Source organism: Alligator sinensis, unplaced genomic scaffold (assembly GCF_000455745.1).
Source record: "Alligator sinensis unplaced genomic scaffold, ASM45574v1 scaffold1584_2, whole genome shotgun sequence".
In the NCBI taxonomy this organism is placed as follows: Eukaryota; Metazoa; Chordata; order Crocodylia; family Alligatoridae; genus Alligator; species Alligator sinensis.
The window spans coordinates 176488-194737 of NW_005842864.1; the positions used below are offsets into that span (position 1 = coordinate 176488).

General features: G+C 40.9%; 1 protein-coding gene across 1 annotated transcript in view; it reads right to left on the reverse strand.

Moving 5' to 3' along the window:
• Nucleotides 1-2671: 2671 nt before the first annotated feature.
• The window catches only part of LOC102381261 (transmembrane 9 superfamily member 2-like), a gene marked incomplete at its 5' end in the record, with an annotated part of 39160 nt that continues 23581 nt past the window's right edge, over nucleotides 2672-18250 (reverse strand). Inside the window, 5 exons of the mRNA XM_006035663.3 lie at nucleotides 2672-3312; nucleotides 12354-12525; nucleotides 14222-14333; nucleotides 15707-15858; nucleotides 16513-16672. Of these exons, the coding sequence (XP_006035725.1) occupies nucleotides 3245-3312; nucleotides 12354-12525; nucleotides 14222-14333; nucleotides 15707-15858; nucleotides 16513-16672 (664 nt within the window). The remainder of the gene's footprint in view (nucleotides 3313-12353; nucleotides 12526-14221; nucleotides 14334-15706; nucleotides 15859-16512; nucleotides 16673-18250) is intronic.

Consider the following 18250-nt stretch of genomic DNA (forward strand, 5'->3'; position numbering starts at 1 on the left):
CAAATTCCAGGACAATGTGTAATATTTGCATTTCTTTTCAAACGTGTACGATGCAGGAGCAATGCCAGCCAATTCTTTTAAAAGTAAATTAGGGAATTTTTACCACCCAGTTAAACTCTCTTGAACTGCAAAGTTTATAACAGAAAGTGCCATTTATAGAACAGCATCAGCGAGAGCATGAGGAACATATTCAGCAGCCCAAATAAGTGTTTTTGGATCTGATGCTGGACCCAGGTCAAGGCAGGCTCCAGGCACATAATGCATTCGGGGTGGAAAAATGAATTGAAGAATGCACGATGTCCCAAATTACAAGCCAGAGCACCCAAAAGCACACTGAAAACCAGGGTCATTCTTGTGTATTTTTACAAGTCTTTCTGGATATGGTGGTTCAAAGAACTTGGCTTTTTTTTTAAAGGATACTGAAGCTGGGTCATCAGGACAGAAACCTTGTAAAAAGCATTGGGTTCCCTGCTAGCATTTGTGCAACAAACGCTGCTCGCCCATGACCATATCCTACAGGTTTCCAATTAAGAGAAACTCCAGTGTCATTTTGGACAAAGCAAAACTGGGGGCCAAAGCAGCCGTCCGATGTTGAGAGCCCCACCCAGCTTTCTATGGACACATGACGACGGTGCGAGAGCAAAGAATGCCACCATGGTCCCAAATGGGAGGCCTCTGGATGTCTGCTATCAGCCTACAGATCTGCCCAAACCAGTATGCTCCACAGCTCATCTGTCTGGGAGATGGGCTTCCCGTACTAATCTACTACCTAAGCCATGACCCTGACCATCAGATTTACTTGCGTAGCTAGGCGCTGTTTACCCAAGGGGCAGGTTTTCCAGCTTCTATGGTGTGTTAAGGAAATAAGTTGAAGAAATACTCTTAGTTTTAAAATCGCATTGGAGATGCAGGGAATTCCTCAGGAAAAAACATGCTATTTAAGTTTATAAGCAGAATGTAACAAAACATTAAAATATCATAACTCTAGAACTGAACTGAGCCCAGAAATTTTGGCGGATGTTTCCAACATCAACCCCCATTCTACCCCATTGTACAAGGGGAGAAAGGCAACGTGGTGTTTCTATTGTTCACTCATCCATGAAATCTTGTGGATCAAAGGGACTGGGCCTTCGCTGGGTTTGTTTCTTGGCAAACTGTTTAGAGTCCACCTGAGAGGCCTCAGAGTCCTACAGAAGTTGCTCCACCATCATCATTCGCTATCATGCTGGAAGTCACAAAGGGAAGTATTTGGGGCTACAAGGCCACCAATATGCCAACAACCTGACTTACCTCCAGGTCTTTTTCTTCTTCACCCCATTCCACTCCTAGTGGCTGATAAGTAACAAGGGATCAGGATGAAAGTAAATGAAATAAAAAGTGGCACAAAGAGAAAGGAGCTTCACTCCAAGGACCATTTTACCCAGTCACCTGTCACTGACTGTGATTTGTGATGGTTAGTGAAGGATATTTAGAGGTTTGTTTTTAGGAATGAGCTCGTAAGTAAAGTAGATATTGCATTAGAACAATGGTCCAGGGGAATGGCAAGGGTTAAACAGTTTTTAAAAGCCCGTTTGTGCCCAGGTTTCACAGTCTCAGCCTTCAAGGCAGACACTGTGTCTAAGGCCCAGGGACAAACAGGCTGGGAAATTTGCAGTGTTCCCTGAAAATCCATAACATGAAATAGGCTTGCTGCATGGGCTAGGTCAGTGAACAGCTGCAGAGCCCCTGGGATTTCTTTGAAGTCCAGGGCATGCCCAAATTAAGACACAGGTAAATGACCAGATTAAGATATATGCATGTGACAGGTTTATTGGAACAAAGGAATATGCTGACAGAAGAGAACGTGGACAGTACAGTAACCAGAGAAGCCAATCAATGGTACCCAGCAATGAAGAGTTATCAGAGGAGAAAGAATACAAAAGGCGGGATTTCAGAGATGTAAAGGGTCCTCAAGGGGGGGAATCCCAAGGCCACCATGGACAGAAGGGGCACACCACCAGCCCATCTCACCCACACCACTGGGGGGGGAGGGGCTGGGCCTCAATCTCCAGGCTGCTGACATCAGACTGAAGAAATGAGGAAAAAACCATAAGGTGACATTCACGTACTGGCCACATGTACCTTCCCTCTGTGACAAGCCTTACGACTGACAGATACAGAATTGGGGGGAGGGGGGAAGGGTATTTTGTTTGCCTTCCTTCTTTATTCTTATATTCTATCACTATGTAGCAATAAAATTTGCCCATTATCGAATAGAGAGTTTGTGGTCAGCCTGAGGGTTTGGGTCCACCCAGAACAAGGTATCCGAGTCATAAATCCAGCGCCAACAGTTAGGACTAGTAGTTTCAAAGGAAGGTGTAATAATCTCACAGAAACATTTGTGGGATAATCTGCTCCACAGGGGTTGGAGATTGGTTCTGGTCCCCAGGTCTGAGATGCAATGATAAAACTGGAAGGGAAAATTAGTCAGCCACCCTAGACAGCATGCAGTTATTGAGGACCCCATCCCATTTTAACTCTGGTTAAACCGTTGGTCCCGGTAACATCACGTGAAAGCAAGTTGCACCGTTTAATCATGTCAAGGGAAACATTTTTTTCTGGCTTCTCATTAAATAAGACCTGCACATAAAACATCAGGGACCCATTTGACAAGAACACATATGAGATCAGCTGGATTTGTGCAACTTTATTTGAACAAAAACCAGCGCTGATATTTTTAATAAAGTCTACATTACACTAAATGCATGTACATTTGTAAGATGCTCAACTAGCTGTCAGAAAGGTGCTGAATACTATGTACAGAGTTTAAGTTAAAAAATTTCACATTTTACATAAGATTTGATTGACAGTCCTATGCTTCAATGGTACAACTGGTAACCAAGGGGGGAGGGAGGAGGGGAAAAAAAAAAAGTAACAGTCACCAGAAATCTCAGCTGCAAAACTGTATAAATGCACTATTTTTAAGAAGGAAGTGGTTTCATGGTGTCATTCCTTTATTTGTTTTAAATCAAATCTGGATACAGTATTTTTTCAAAAGCGATTAGAATGAACATTTTCAAGAAGAATCTGACTGGTGTGTTTTCCACTGCTGCTGTTTCCTCCCATAAAAACCTGTATCTTATGCTATACAGACGGCTGCTCAGCTTTTACATCTTAAAATAATTACACAGTATGCTTTCTCAATACATGGTAAAAAAATATCAAACAGCAAGGGAGATATGTTCAAAAGACACTTTGAAATTCTTCAGTCCACTTTCACAACACTGTAAATCTTACTAACAAACCAGAAGCAGGCAAAAAATCCAATAGTCCCTGGAATAAGAAGAGAGTTAAAATGGTTAGTTTATATCTTTCAACATGCTCTCGGAGCAAATCTAATAACAAGCAGTTCCCAGCAGGGCAGCAGATCCTATTATAATCCAGTTCTCTATCTCCATCTATAGAAGTGCGCTCTTTAAAATTTAACAATGTGCATTCATCCCGGGCTGCTAAATCAGCAGCTTCAAAGTCAATAAAGATTTTTAGGACTTCTATGATGTACAGATAAACAAATGAATGGGACAATTACACCATTCCATAATTAGCAGTCACGTACACGAGTGCTCTGAACTAATGGTTAGTTAATGCCCTAACATTTTACCCACACAAACCATATCTATCTGCAATTACTCACTGCTTGTTAAGTCACATGCTACTGCAAGGCTAAGCTTTTCCTGGCTCTGCTACTGACTGAATTCACCTCCGACTCTCACCCTCTCACTCCATCTTACTATTTAGGCTATGTTCTCCGGAGAGGAACTGTCTTACAGCACCTGTGACCCCTCCGGTAGTGGTTCTCAGCCTTTTTTGTTCCAGGACCCATTTGTAAACAGCAATGGCCAGTCCCAACCCAGTGCCCCTCACTTCTGACCTGCTGCCCCCTGCCCTCAGGCCCCAGCTGCCCAATTTGTGGGGTGGGAGGTGGGTGTGTGGGGCAGCTCCTTGCAGGCTGGACCTCTGCCAGCCTGCAAGGGCAAACCCACGGTTTCCCATGCATTTCTCCTTTAAAGGAGAATCCACTTTTTTAAAAGATTGTTGATCCATTTTTAAAGTTTGTTCACGACCCTTTCATATATGTTCTTTTGGGTTGCAACACATGGGTTGAGAAACACTACCCTCAGGTACTACAGTGGATCTCGGATAGGGCTTTTAGGCACTACACAATACAAACACTGTATTTTTAGAGTGGGACAATGGGGTAGTAGAAATGACAGTCCAACTATGCAGAGTTAACCCTGCTGCACATATACACGCGCATGCGCACACTCTATGCAAGGGTTGTATGCCTCAGTGAAATGCCAGTCACATGGATCCCATCTCAGTTGTTCTTCCCCTCCACTCAGATTAACCTGGAAGTGAAGGTCCTGAGGCAGGAGTGACCACAGTGCATGGCAGGAAGGTAGAGAGAAAGAAGCAGGAGACAAGAGAAGAAACTGGCTGTTGGTTTTGAGACAACTAGAAACAGCATGAGGCTCCTTGTAAGTTAGCGGGGGGCGGAAGAGGGGGGTGAAAGAGTCGCATTCAGTGTGCCCCAAACCCCCCTCCCATTTATCCAATGCTTGGGCCACTGGAAGAAAGCAAGTGGGTTTGGAATACAATACTGGTGTCTGCATGAAGCAGGTCTCTCCATCTTCCAAGCAGAAACAGGTAACAGCTAGGCATTGGGTAGCAGCTGTGGAAGAAAGGCTGGCTGGTTTAAAACCTCTGTGCTTCTACTCGCTTCTCAAACAGGCTTGAGAGCAGTAAAGATAGCAGGCATGAAAGGATGAGCAGAACACAGCAGTCTGCAAAGAGGCTGCATGTTCTGTAACAGCGCAGCAAGCGATGACGAAGAGGACGTCAGCATATGCCCCAAATTCACCAGTATTTAGCCGCAGGCTTCACGCTGATTTATGTGGAAGTCAGACAACTAAGACAAGTTAGGGCTAAGCGCATCAAAACCATGCTGAGTGTGTTACTGTAAGAGCCCCATCAACACGACAACCCTCCTGGTCCATTCCACTCCATTAGAAGCTTTCTACTTCTCTCATTTTCCTTATGTTTCTACAGGGCACGGTCAGTACCAACTCTGTCATCCTTTTGTTCGTTTTCACCACCAGAAGATGCAGACAGTGGAAGGGAGTGCCAGGCTCCAGATTAAACATCTGCCTTGCATACATTCGCTGACCACAATTACACAAGTGATAAGCGACAAACCCTTCCTTGGAAGCTGCTTATTGTCTGCACGCTAGTTCTTGCATGCCACATCTTTCTGGTTAAGGGCGTTTCTGACAGCCTACTATTATGTGCCGCAGATTACCCTTTTCCTCCGAGTTTGCAGCTATCATCCGCAGAAACAGTAGGAGATGGCAAATTTATCGCAATTGATAGAAGATCATACACCAGCCAAAGGAATTTAATTCCTTCGTGGACTCGACATCACTAAGTCTTTTACAGCTTATAGCCAATTCTCTCACTCCTTCCTACTGTGTCCAATACTTCTCCATCACCACTGCTACTCGCCTAGCCTCGTGCTCAGTTGTTTGTTCCTTTTACAGTGCGGCTCAGCATCTGCCTTCTAGTTATTTTTATAACGTAACGCGCTTTGAGCCTTCTCTTGTCTCTTAAAAACCTGTGATGTGCTATGTTTCTCCTGAATGTTTAACAGATGCAGTTTCTTGAATTTCTAGTACAGGAAAGCTGGCTGATTTATTATTTAAAGGAAAAAATAGTAGTATTTTAGCCAGGAAGATGAGATTCACAATGCACAGTTCTCAGAGCAAGACCATGCAAGTGCAAGCATGTCTGAATTTAACACAGGGAGACAGTCTACGCACAGCCCCTTCCCTTCGCCACACTGGCTCTCCTGTACATGCCACTTTCCTCAAAGCCCCTCATTTAAAACACAAAATCGCCTATCCTGCACCTCTCAAACAAGTGTTTAATCTGCAAACCGGATTTTTCAAATCACTTGCATCATCTGTCCCAAAAACTCTGCTCCAAGTCAGACAACTCTGGGGGAGATCTTGCCAATTCTGTTACTGATCGAAGCAGTTGAAAGGTGGATGTCCAGCACCTACTAGTCACCCTGCCCTTTGGGACATCCAGATACCGTTCTTCAACAGGAAAGTTATGGGTTCTTTATGCCAGGCAAAATCTAAATTATTTCCTGCACTGGCAGTCCGCCACTATCCTGGCCCCGTTCTGTAGCCAGAGGTCTGTCAGTGTTTTTACGTGCATTGCAATTTTCTCTCAACACCCCACCCCAAATTTCTCAAGGATTTAGAACTCCCTAGAGCAGCACTGCTCAACCTTTCCGGTACGGGGGCCCATGAGTGGGATGTAGCCAGTCCAAGTGCTGCATCTGGCGTGCTGGGGCCATGTCATCCAGTCCATGGAGTATCCTAGAGGTCTGAATATTTAGCAACGGGGGAGCGATGACACCTTTAATTGCCACAGGGCATCCAAAGCCGTAGCAATTAACATTCCCACTGTTCCTCACTGCCTAATTTCTGGAGCCCCTCAGGAGCCAGCACTGGCCTTTTCAGGTGCTGGTTTTCATTTGACCCTGGCCTGAAATACATGCCTGCATGGCAGCAGTTTCAATTCTGATCCTGCCTCGCTTGCCCTCCTCTGTTGCTTTATTTACTATCACTCCAATGGTTATCTGAACCAAGCTTGTTATAGAGGATGCCCTTTCCTGCAGAGAGGACCATCAATTAGAGTCCTGTGCGAGCCTAGCATCAATTATAGAAAATTTTCTACACAATGCCCAATTTGAAGAATATGCCAATGTTTATAAAAAGCCAAAAGAGCAAGGCTACTTGTTCAAAAGTAGTCTCATTTCGTTACAATTCAAGGACCTGGCTAGGAAAGAAAACAAACACCAGCTTTTCAAAAAACATGGTCAAAAGTAGACCAGAATTTTCTGAATGTCTTTAAGGGCTCTGCCAGTTCATCGCTGGCTCATTAGCTATCAGAGAGCAATGAGACTTTAATCGGGTAGAAGAAATGAACAACCCGCAAATAGTTTTTACTGTCAGCAAGTTCTAAGAATCACTAGAGATGGTACTCAATCAACTTTCAGGAAATACTAATCTAAAATTGGAGGATAATATTTTTGGAATAATTTTCTGCTAGTGTCCCGCTGTCTCTTCCATATCTATTTTTTCTATAGGGTTATAAACCTTGATACATACCTTTAATTTTACAATGGGAGGCAGAGATACCAACCCTGACACGGATCATACCTTCCCCCTCCCTCTGCCTCCAGGGCTTCTAGGTGGCCCAATTCGTTCCAAAAAATCAACTGTTAACCTAAAAAGAACCAAGCCCTGTCCCTGTGAGTAGCTGCACACCTGCAGAAACATAACTAGGCTTTAGAAGAACATGCATTGGCTTCCTTTGGTAGCACATGATCCTCCCTTTCCTAAAAAAAGCTCTTACCGCTCATCCATAGAAATGGAAGTATCCATTCACTGTAGCCGATTACATATCTTCTTTCATTCTCTATAGGGATGTAGATATAAAGCCTGGTTTTGGGGTAGCTATTTCAAATTCATGAAGCCGGTAGGGAAGATGTTACTGAATGTCTACCATAACTTTTCTACACCCAGAAGAAAAATGACCAACACATCATTTGTTTTATTACAACCAGATGGACATTTTAACCGTGTCTTGATATTTTGTTCCCCAATCTTATGTTGTCAGATACACTAAGCGGTGATGTATAAACTGTTGCCAAGAGATGGTCTTATACACAGAAAGACGACCACAAACCAACATTTAACGGACTGAAGCGAAGCTACTGGTAAGCTCTTTTAAATCCAGAATTAAAAACAGAATTACTGCACAGAGGAATACCGAAATACTTTAAGGAGACTCTCCTGTTCTACTCAGCTCTTCCAGCTTTATTGTTTAATGAAGAAAAAAGAATTCAAAACACGAACAGACTGGAAGAAAGCAAACAGAAAAGCGCTCTGCACTTGGCTGATACATCTTATGTACCTTAAAAGCTCTTTGTATCATACTGGTTTCAATCACTGCACAGTGGTGGGTGCTCCAGAATCTCAGATTCTAAACACAATCTACTCAGAAGATCAAAACTCAATTTTGAAAATGGCATTAACTCACAAGTGAAAATGATGTTCAAAAATAGAGGTCACTGTAAAGCAACATGCTTTGACTAAATTCAACAATTTTTTTTTTCTGGTCTCCAAGCATAAAATGTGTATAATCATACAACTATCCCCAATTCAACTATACTTACACCTTTTTAAACACATATTTCTTGCAATCTGTATATTAAAATAAAATACTCGCTCCAAATTTATACAATAATTGTGAGATTTCACCGGTGTGATTGTAGGCAGCCATTATTTCACAAAGGCATTCGAGACTTATTTATGCATTACGATCTCTTTTGTGGTGTCCACAATACCACCCATTGCCAAGTATAAGCTGCTAATGATGCTATTTATATTAGACATCAGCAACTGAGAAAGAAACATTTAAGAACACAGGAAAACAAAACATTTATTTTGCCAACTTAACAGAACGAATCAAGGTTCATTCCTGCAAACATTCAGGCACAAGTAAAGCTCCTCATTAAAGTCTCATCGATTCAATGAGAATGTGTCCCAATTCTTCCCACATTCGAAAGCATGGGAAGAATTGGGCCAAAGCTGGTGCTATTAAGGAAAGCTTCAGGCACAAAACTGAACTCAATTTTGCTTGAATCATCTAGGTGCAATAGTTTACTATTCAGCCAAGCACAGATTCTCAAGATAAAACTGAAAACAGCATTTTAGTTTATTAAGGAGTTTGATTATACCCTGCATGGCTAGTTCATAGAAAAGCACAAGAAATTCGTGTAGGTGGCTGAGCCTGTCTCGGGGCAGGGAGATGGGATAAGTTCTCAATGTCCCTTGCAGCTATGTCCTAGGATCCTGTGAAATTGCTTTAGAAAACAGTGAATTTGGAAACCGGTCATTTCAGAAGTTCACAACTGCATAGCGATTTCCTTCGTTAACTGGCACAGTGCAGCAGAACCCCTCTTAACAGAGTTCTACTATTACAATTAATGTGAAGACAACAGAAGTACACTTTATTATTGTGCTTTTTTGGGCCTCACCAGCCTTCACATCAAGGACTCCAGGATCAGCACATCTGAAGCTTTTAATACCATTTCAGCAGCTGCCTCGACAATTTCAATTACCACTTTATGTATGAAAGGGATATTTTTAATTCCACCAATTTACATCTAGTAGTCAGTGAAATTGAAATTGGCAGTGTAGCAACTAACCTATGCTACAACCCAGACACAGATTAACATATTTCTTCAGTTAAAAAGTAATTAAAGCATTTTTAACTATAGATTTATTTTTTTTTCCAGTAAATTGGAGAGGACATCTGGAGCTGGACTAATAACCTGGCATGCTGGACTAATGTCTTTGGACATGTGCCAGGTTCTGTGCTTGCTTTCTAATAACATCAAATCAGAAGAAATAAAATCCTTCCTTGCCTACCATTTTTACAAGACTCAAGACTGCCTAATATTCAATTGACAGCCTTTTTCTGGAGCAGAAAAACTTTGGCAAAGTCCAACTAATGAGACGGGAACTAGCACTATAGCAAAATATGTGCCAGCTAAATGCCATTACTTTAAATATAATGTACACAGTGTTCACTTGTCTCAGAAACAAAGGCAGAAAGAGAAGACAGAAGTGTGGTGCAAGACCCCTGTACGAGGGGGTAAATGTTCTCCTTCCCTGTGCAGCACCCAGCACCTGCCCCTAGTATTCCAGTGGTGCCTGTGGCTGCTCCTCTGGGGATTGCTGTCACCACCACCTTCTCCTACCCTTCCCCACCCACAGGCAGCCCCTGGGCCACCCCCACCCCACCCCATTCTCCTAACACCACACTGCTGCAAGCAGCAGATGCACAGACCAAGCTGCACTTTGCAGTCCACCCCTTCCATGCTCCTGGGGCCAGCAGCAGCAGCAGGGGATGCCCCCCCCAGACCCTCCCTCCATGGTACAGACCAGGGGTCAGGAGGTGAAAGACAGTGGAAAGAGCAAGGCACAGCACGGTGAAGTCCTCTCACCGCCACTCTTGATCATGTCTTAAGTTGTAACCCAGCCACACGTTCATGCTAAGACAGGGAATAAGCCACACAGTTATTACAAAAAACCATGCAATAACTTTGTGGCTGGTCCCCATTGCACTTTAAAATTGAACACAAGGCTAACAGATTGGCTCCCAGCCTGCTGAGTCTTGTAGGGCTCCTGTGCATTCCCACGGCCAGAAGCAGCAGTCAGCTGATCAGCACTCACAGAGCCCTTCACGATCCTGGAACTCCCTCTGCTCCAGTAATAGGGTGTGATTGGCCTCTGGTGCCCCTTTCAACCCATCTCTAGTGCTGCTACTGCATGAGTCACAGATGAACTTTGTAAAAGCAGCACTAAGTTAATAAAAGATCATAGGGCAGGCAACCCTGGCCATTTACAAAGCACAAAGCATGTCGACAAACAGGTTCATTTTCCAGATGGTATAATTTGAGGGATGACATGACAAAGAGCCAGGGGCTCAGGAACATTAGAGCAATCAGTTAGTGGATACCCAGTCTGCACTAGTGATTTCACAGAACAGGTTTTGAAGTTTGGCTGCATTTAGCAACGGTATCTTACCCAGTTAATACCCAGTTTCTTGTCAGCTCCCATTACCATCTTATTTTCCCCAATAAGAATAAATTTTCCCATTTTTTTCACCAACTGCCCAATCATTTTTTTTCCCCCACTTTTCTTTCAGTTTCCTCAGGGACAAAGTTACTTTACTCAAGTTCTAATCGCAAACCCAATGATGACAGCCAATACAAATTTAGCATAAAAGGCTGATTCTCTCCAAGAGCAGTGGAAATCACCCTTTTAAGTAGCATCCCAGCCTGAGGTACTTCCTTCATTCTATAAGCTATTTTAAAAAGTTCACATCAATTTGATTGAGGGGGGAGATTTAGATCTTTTGCTGAAGTAAGGCAGAAAACCAGACATAAAAACAGCCAGCTAGCAGATTCTAGCAGGCACCCAAGCAAATGAGGATTCTGGCCACCTCTCTGCGGTACTAATGGCTTTTCAATGAACAAGAACAACGTCTTCCCAAATTCTAGCTTCTGCATGGGATCAGGGAAAGGGGAAAGAAAGGCTAGTGTGTTGACTGTGTCCTTGTTTAGAACAAGTTAGAGAGTTTTTGTTGTACAAACCACTTCTTTCACATACCATGCTTCAAGCATACTATATATTGAGAACCACAGAGAAAAGTACTTTCTCCTGGGCTCTACAGTGAAGTCTTGCCTGCACCTATGCAGCAGCAAAATACTGAAGGCATCCTTCCACCATCTATGTTAACACCTATCCTGGGAATCCCATTTGGCTCGTTTCAATAGGTTTAAAATTATAGAGACGTCCAACACTTCCAAAAACTTTTCAGTATAATGGGCATTTCATTCAGCAAATTCTAAAGCTCACTTTGCTTTGTCTTAGTTGTCCAGCCCTGGATTTGCTTTTTACAAATAATTCAACTCTAATGGGTACTGAGTTCCAACTAGTCACTCTTAATACAAGTGCACTAGCATAGGAACATCTGGACACCATGTACACATTAAGCATATTTAAAATACCATCTCCTGTCCCTGTATATTGCACATCAAGTCTTTAGCTTAAAAACATTTATGTTTAATAATTATACAAAGCACTTGGAGTGCTTCATATCCTTAAACTTTTTTTTTTTTTTAAACAAATACTTACGATTGTAAGGCACAAATTTATAAGCATTAGTCCCATTTTATGGATGAACACACATCCACAGGTTAAATAACTTGCAAAAGGCACTCTGCATTTTTAATTCCCGAAACCCCATGATCTTTTCAATAGAGGAAGACTTCTCATTTAAGCCTCCTTTTGTCCCCTTTGATTTACATTTCCAACAGAACAACATTTTGCCAAGGGCATTTTGAAAAATGTAAACACGTTTAAGCAACTGCTCCACTACCATGCAAAAAAACAAGGGAATTTCACAAGTTAGAAAAGAATCATTGAAAATTAAATTGGAAGATCTTTATATCAGAAAAAAAAAATGCATCTATTTTGTGATGTAACCAATATACTTGGGAGATGTGGGGACGAGAAAATGTAAACTTAATGAAGGTACAAACTATGAGCAATGCTTTGGAGAAAGCCAACAAGCATTTCACAATTTGATTCAGCTATAATGCTCAGTAAACAGCAACCCAAAAGGTCCGAAACTATTTCACTGAATTTTGCTAACAATGTTTCACTTACCTGTGAAAAGGAAAAAAATCAGGACCATGATCATAGTATACCCAAAGTATAAAATGGTGCTAGCATTTCCTGTTATCTGGAGTTTAGAGAAGAAGTAATGAATTGCATAGATAAAAAGATAAACTGCAGTAAAGCTGCTTGTTAAGAATGATCTCCACCACCAATGATAATCCTGAAAGAAATGATAAACCAGTTTAGGGGAAAAAAAATTCCAAGAACAAGAACTACTGCTACATATTATTTCAAAGCAATTCGTTATTTGCAACTATATGAAGGCTGAATTTAAATTCAAGGCAGTTATCTAAACCAAAACTTTACCCAGAGCCCTGCTTTATTTAAATTGCTTTTTACAGTTATTGATTCTCTCTCAAAACAGAATGCTAAAATGTTTAATTTAACCCCCCACCCCCCCAATACAATGTTGAGTTCATAAGCTAAACATTTAACATTTTAAAAGATGACCTAGCAAGTGAATGGGGTTTTTTTGTTTGTTTTTTTTAAGGAAAAGAAAGAATCTTAAATAAATGTACTGGAGACTCAAAATAGTTCCTTTTTTTTTTTAGTTTAGGGTTTATTGGGGGTAGGGGGTTGGGTTTTGTGCGTTTCATGTTTGAGCCTTTTTACTAGAAAGCTGAGCTTGTACTTAACACTTATGGAAACATTAACTCACTGAAGTGTTAGTATTACAATTATATCAGCCAAATCTCACCCTCAAGCACTTTTCAAGTTGATATGCACATGACATAAGAATACAGCAAAAATGCAGCTACCTCTACAGTGAAAGTGCTTGGTTTTGCTGTGCAGAAATGAAGGTACTGTGTGGCTAAGGACTGAGACAGCAAAAAAAGCTTCAAACATCTGCAGCCTTTAATGGGTATGCATGAAAGTGGGGATACTTGTGTGCATGTCAGATGCCACAAAGTTTACCACATTTGGTACTGAAACTACAGCATAAATTGGCCCAGAGTGATTATCTCTGCAATCTCAACAAGGAACAGTCAAAAAGGAACATTCATTCTTTTCCTGAAATTTTAAATACATGCAGCTGAAAAGGATTTTTTTTTAAATGTTAATGAAATTAGATCTAAAAAATTTCTGTGGTTAAAGAGAAATTTATGGGAAATTCCCAGAAAAGTACTGAAATATTCCTTGCAGTAAGGAGAGAATTACTAAACACACACACAGGCCAGATGCTAGCACAATGCCCCTGGAAGTTGAGCAGAGAAGTATTATGCTCTACAGCTGCCTTAACCCAAGTTGTTCATGACAAAGAAAAGACACCCCCCACCTCCACTAATCTAGCTGTGATGACCATTCCTATGGGTGGTTTCTGTTGTTACAACACTGTTCCAGGAATTAAAATGAGAGCTTGCACAGGTAGCTGCAGATCCAGAGACAACCTGAAAATTGCCTTTTTAACATTTAATATGCATTTTTCATAGAACATAAACCAATGCCATAACCAGGCCAGAAGTATATAAAAATTGATATTGTATAGCCAAAAAAAATTTATGGGAGCATCTACACATGCATTAATGCACATTAAAATTTAGTACCTCCAATGTCAGGTACTAAATTAATGCTCATTAAGCCATGCTAATGTGTAGTGGCACATTTTGCCTGCTTTTTTAGTGACGCTTAATGCGCAGTATGCTATTATACTGCGCATTAGCGTAACATCATGGCTTTTTACATGACACAGTAAAATAGGCTACTGTGCGTTGTGGAGATGTACCCTACAATGCCAGCAATTTATAAAGACGGCCTTGATTAAACACCCAGCCCCTTTTAAACCTCATTAACATCTGCCAGCTAATAATGTACTGATGCTGACAATTGCAGTATAAAAGTTGTATACAGTCATTTACCTCTGCGCATAGATGGAAATAGCACAGCAAGACCGTAGCCTCAGAACACGTAATCAGAAGAATTATAAATACTAAGAACAGGAAACCAAACATGTAGTACATTTGATGGGACCTAAAACACAAAAAAAAAAAACCCCAAATGCATGTAAACTTTCTAGTTATCACTGAGAAAATGCTATTAAACTTCAAAGCAAAATGAGCCCTTATGCTTCACTGGTTCATTCTTCCATCTCCTGTGCTGCTCTGCAGCTTGGCATCTGTCTTCTTTATAAAACTGAAATTAGTCTTCCAGCTGTCTCATATCACCCCACCCCCACAACATCTTCACCCAGTTGCTCTACTCTAAATATCCCCCCGATAATCTTACTTCAACCCAACAGCCATTCGTGAACTCAGAAATTCACACAACCCTCCAAAATGTAAAAAAGGTAACTTTGTCTTCATGAGATGAGGTAGAAAAGCACCAAAGCAAATTTAGTGACCTTTTACACTTCAGTCACAGACACACCCACACACTCACCCACCCACCCACCACCTGTAAAGGACTAGTGGTAAAAAGTGAATAAATATCCACTACAGTATTCTACTCTATATATATTTAAAAGCTTGAGATTTCAGTCCCATAGAACATTCTTCTAAATGGACAAAATGTCAAAATATGAAAGCATATCTAAATAAACCATATACATGCTTGCTGGGCATCCTAACGAGAGCAACAACATGATGCATGATTAGCACTGAGCTAGGGTTTCTTTGCTGCACAGAGTTGTTATTGCCACGACATTGCCAGAGTGTTGTTATTGCCACGACAGACCAGGAAATGTATGAGGCAAGAGGCTATTTTTGTGATCTCTTTTACTAGCCCAACTGTATAGCTGGGAGATATTGCTGGACAAGCTTTCAGGCACAAAGCACCCTTCTTCAGGTCTCAGAAAGCCCTTGCCTCAGACACCATTCTAGGCTTGCATGTGCATATCTGACCAAACTGTGGGTGTTAAACATGTTTGTAACAAAATGCAGAAACCTGTGAAATCCAAAGTCTTGAGTGGATTTGAAAAGAGTTAAAACAGCAGGATTTGCTAACCAGGCAAGGCCACCAGGGTGCTGCAGCCATGTCGGGGAGCCATCCCACAGCTGCATCTATAGCAGGAAAAGCTTAAGCATTAAGACTGTCTAGGACACGTCATGCTTTACTGCTGCTGCTTTGGTCTCCTAACTCCAAACTAAAGGCAGCTATACATAAGAGTTTTGCCATAAAAAATATTCTGTTAGAAGAGGCAAGAAGAGTGTTTTTAAATGCCCTTATATAACATGCTGTGCCTCTGGAGAAAAAGTGACAGAAAGATCATAGGTCCTAGGTGTTTATCAGTTTTCCGAAACCCTGATTTTGAGTCATCTGCGTGCTCACTGTACACATCTTTTTTTGTCTGTCCCCAAGTTTGAGTTGACAGTCCAGGCGGTCTAAAACAAAAATAAAACACTCACCAAATGCTGTTTAGAATGAAAAAAAGTTGAATAAAGATGCAACCAAATGGCAAGATGCCCCCCATGATGATCCCAGGCAGCGGCTTTGTGAAAAAGGACTGCTCCGGGATTTGCCGTGGAATCTGGTTTGTGCGAACTGGGTGTTCAATAGGCTTTGAGAGAAATTAACACAGAAAAAAGGAAAAATACCTTATTACTATATTATTGATTACTCCCCTCACGTTATTTCTTAACTGAGTGTCATTTAAACATTTTCTCATAAGCGTTCCTATGCATCTCATATTAACAAAGAATGGGTCTTTCCCACTAATCTTGTAATACAGATGATGGATGAAAACACTGAGCCAAGCCACAGCTATTAAAATTACAAGGCAACTGTAGAAAATAGGAAATTCTAGCTATTTTACCTCACTGCTGACTTGGCACAATGAAAATGTAGGAAGGGGGAGCTCTTTATGTTATGTAGTTTTTAAAAGCAGAATCACTGATTTTATACTATATTAAATTGAATGACTTCAGCAAAGAAACTGTGCAAGCAGAGCTACAGTGAAGATTGTCAGAAAATTGTTTTTTAAGCCAGGAAAAAAAGGCTGCAGGAAAATGTGCAATTGGTTTCAAAATATTCATGAAAAACAACTCTCAAATCAGAAGTTGACAATTCCTTTCAGAATCAACAGCCTTATACAATATAGCCAAATTCCAAGTTTTTTATGCCAACAGCTTCAATATACTATAAATGTTTAACTGTAGAATAGAGAGCTATTATCTCAAGGAGCAGAACAATATGGATTTCACTCAAAACCTACCTTCTCTTTGAATCCAAAATATGCACCGACAAAGGTTAGCGGGACAGAAATTCCAAACCACATGGCCAGGATAGCAACCAGCGTGCCAAAGGGGATAGCAGCCGATGATCCCTTCACCCAGAGAATGAGATTCATAATGAAGAAATCGGCAAAGACAATTCTGGAAAGGAAATTCGAAATACAGCATCAAAAACTAAGTAGAACCCTGCTCAGACAAGTTAAAACAAATGAAGAGGAGTTAAAAACATTTATGCAGTTCATGAAACTAGAGCAGTGGTGCTCAACCTACAGCCCACAGAGCAGTAGCATAGAATTATACAAAGGTAGGGCTGGAAAGGACCTCCTAAGGTCATCTAGCCCAGCTCCCTGCTCCAGGCAGGTCATCCATGACTAAATCACCCCAGCCAAGTGTCTGTCCAACCTGCTCTTACAAATGTCCAAGGATAGAGACTCCACAGCTTTTCTAGGCAGCGTGTCCCAATGCCTGGCCACCCTCAGTCAGAAAGTCCCTAAAAATCTCCAGCCTACATTTCCTCTGTTGCAGTTCCAACCTTTCCTCATAGTCTTGCTTCCAAGGCTCCTAGCCATTTTTTTGTGCACTGCACTCTCTCCAATCTGTCCTTCTTGAAGCGTGGAGCCCAAAAATAGACACAGAACTCCATGTGAGGCCATATTAGTGCTGAACACAGGAACAATCACTTCCCTCGACTTGCAAGTGACACTCGTTAATAAAACCCAGTATGCTGTTGCCTTTTTTTTTTTTTTTTTTTTTTTTTTTTTTTTTTTTTTTTTTTTTTTTTTTTTTTTTTTTTTTTTTTTTTTTTTTTTTTTTTTTTTTTTTTTTTTTTTTTTTTTTTTTTTTTTTTTTTTTTTTTTTTTTTTTTTTTTTTTTTTTTTTTTTTTTTTTTTTTTTTTTTTTTTTTTTTTTTTTTTTTTTTTTTTTTTTTTTTTTTTTTTTTTTTTTTTTTTTTTTTTTGGGTGCAACAAGAACACACCCAGCCCACAGGTCCATAGATCTGGGGCAGGGGAATGGTGGCAATTAATGCTGCTACTGCTCCCTCACTGCCAAGTTTCAGAACCCGAGGCTCACCAGACCTAAACCCACGTGCAAGAGATCTGTTCCACGGGATCGGAAAGGCTGGGAACCACTGAACTAGCAGGTTACAAGTACCTGCTCTTGTTTTTTGTTCTCTAGCCATGCCATACTGTTCCAGCAGTAATTCATAAGAAGGTGTGGTTTTTGTAAGAAAACAATTACAGGCATTTAGCAACAGGAGCCTTACAACTTTAGGAATTTTCTATAGTAGGATTAATTATTCAAACAAGCTTATCTATATAACCAAATTGAACTAAATACAAGTCACAAGAGCAAACAGTTTGTGTTTTAGCAAGCTCTTGTCTCTACAGTCTTTTTGCCTGCAATTACTTTCCTAATCTTGTTAGCAATTTTTAATGCTTAGGTGAATACTTCCTAATCGATGTGTTTCTTGCACCAAATTCATTCAACGATGGCAAAATCCAAGCTTCAGCATATCAAAAATCACTCCTGGCAACAAATACTGGCATATATCACAGAATGAATCTGGTCGGAAGCAGGCCAATTTTAAAAACAGATTATTGTTACGACCAAGTCATCCTTCAGCAATCAGAAAGGCAATATGTAAAAGTGAACTCAGATTTGCTATTTATAAAGACATCATCTCATTGTACCATTTTAAAAAAGATGCAAAATTTCAGC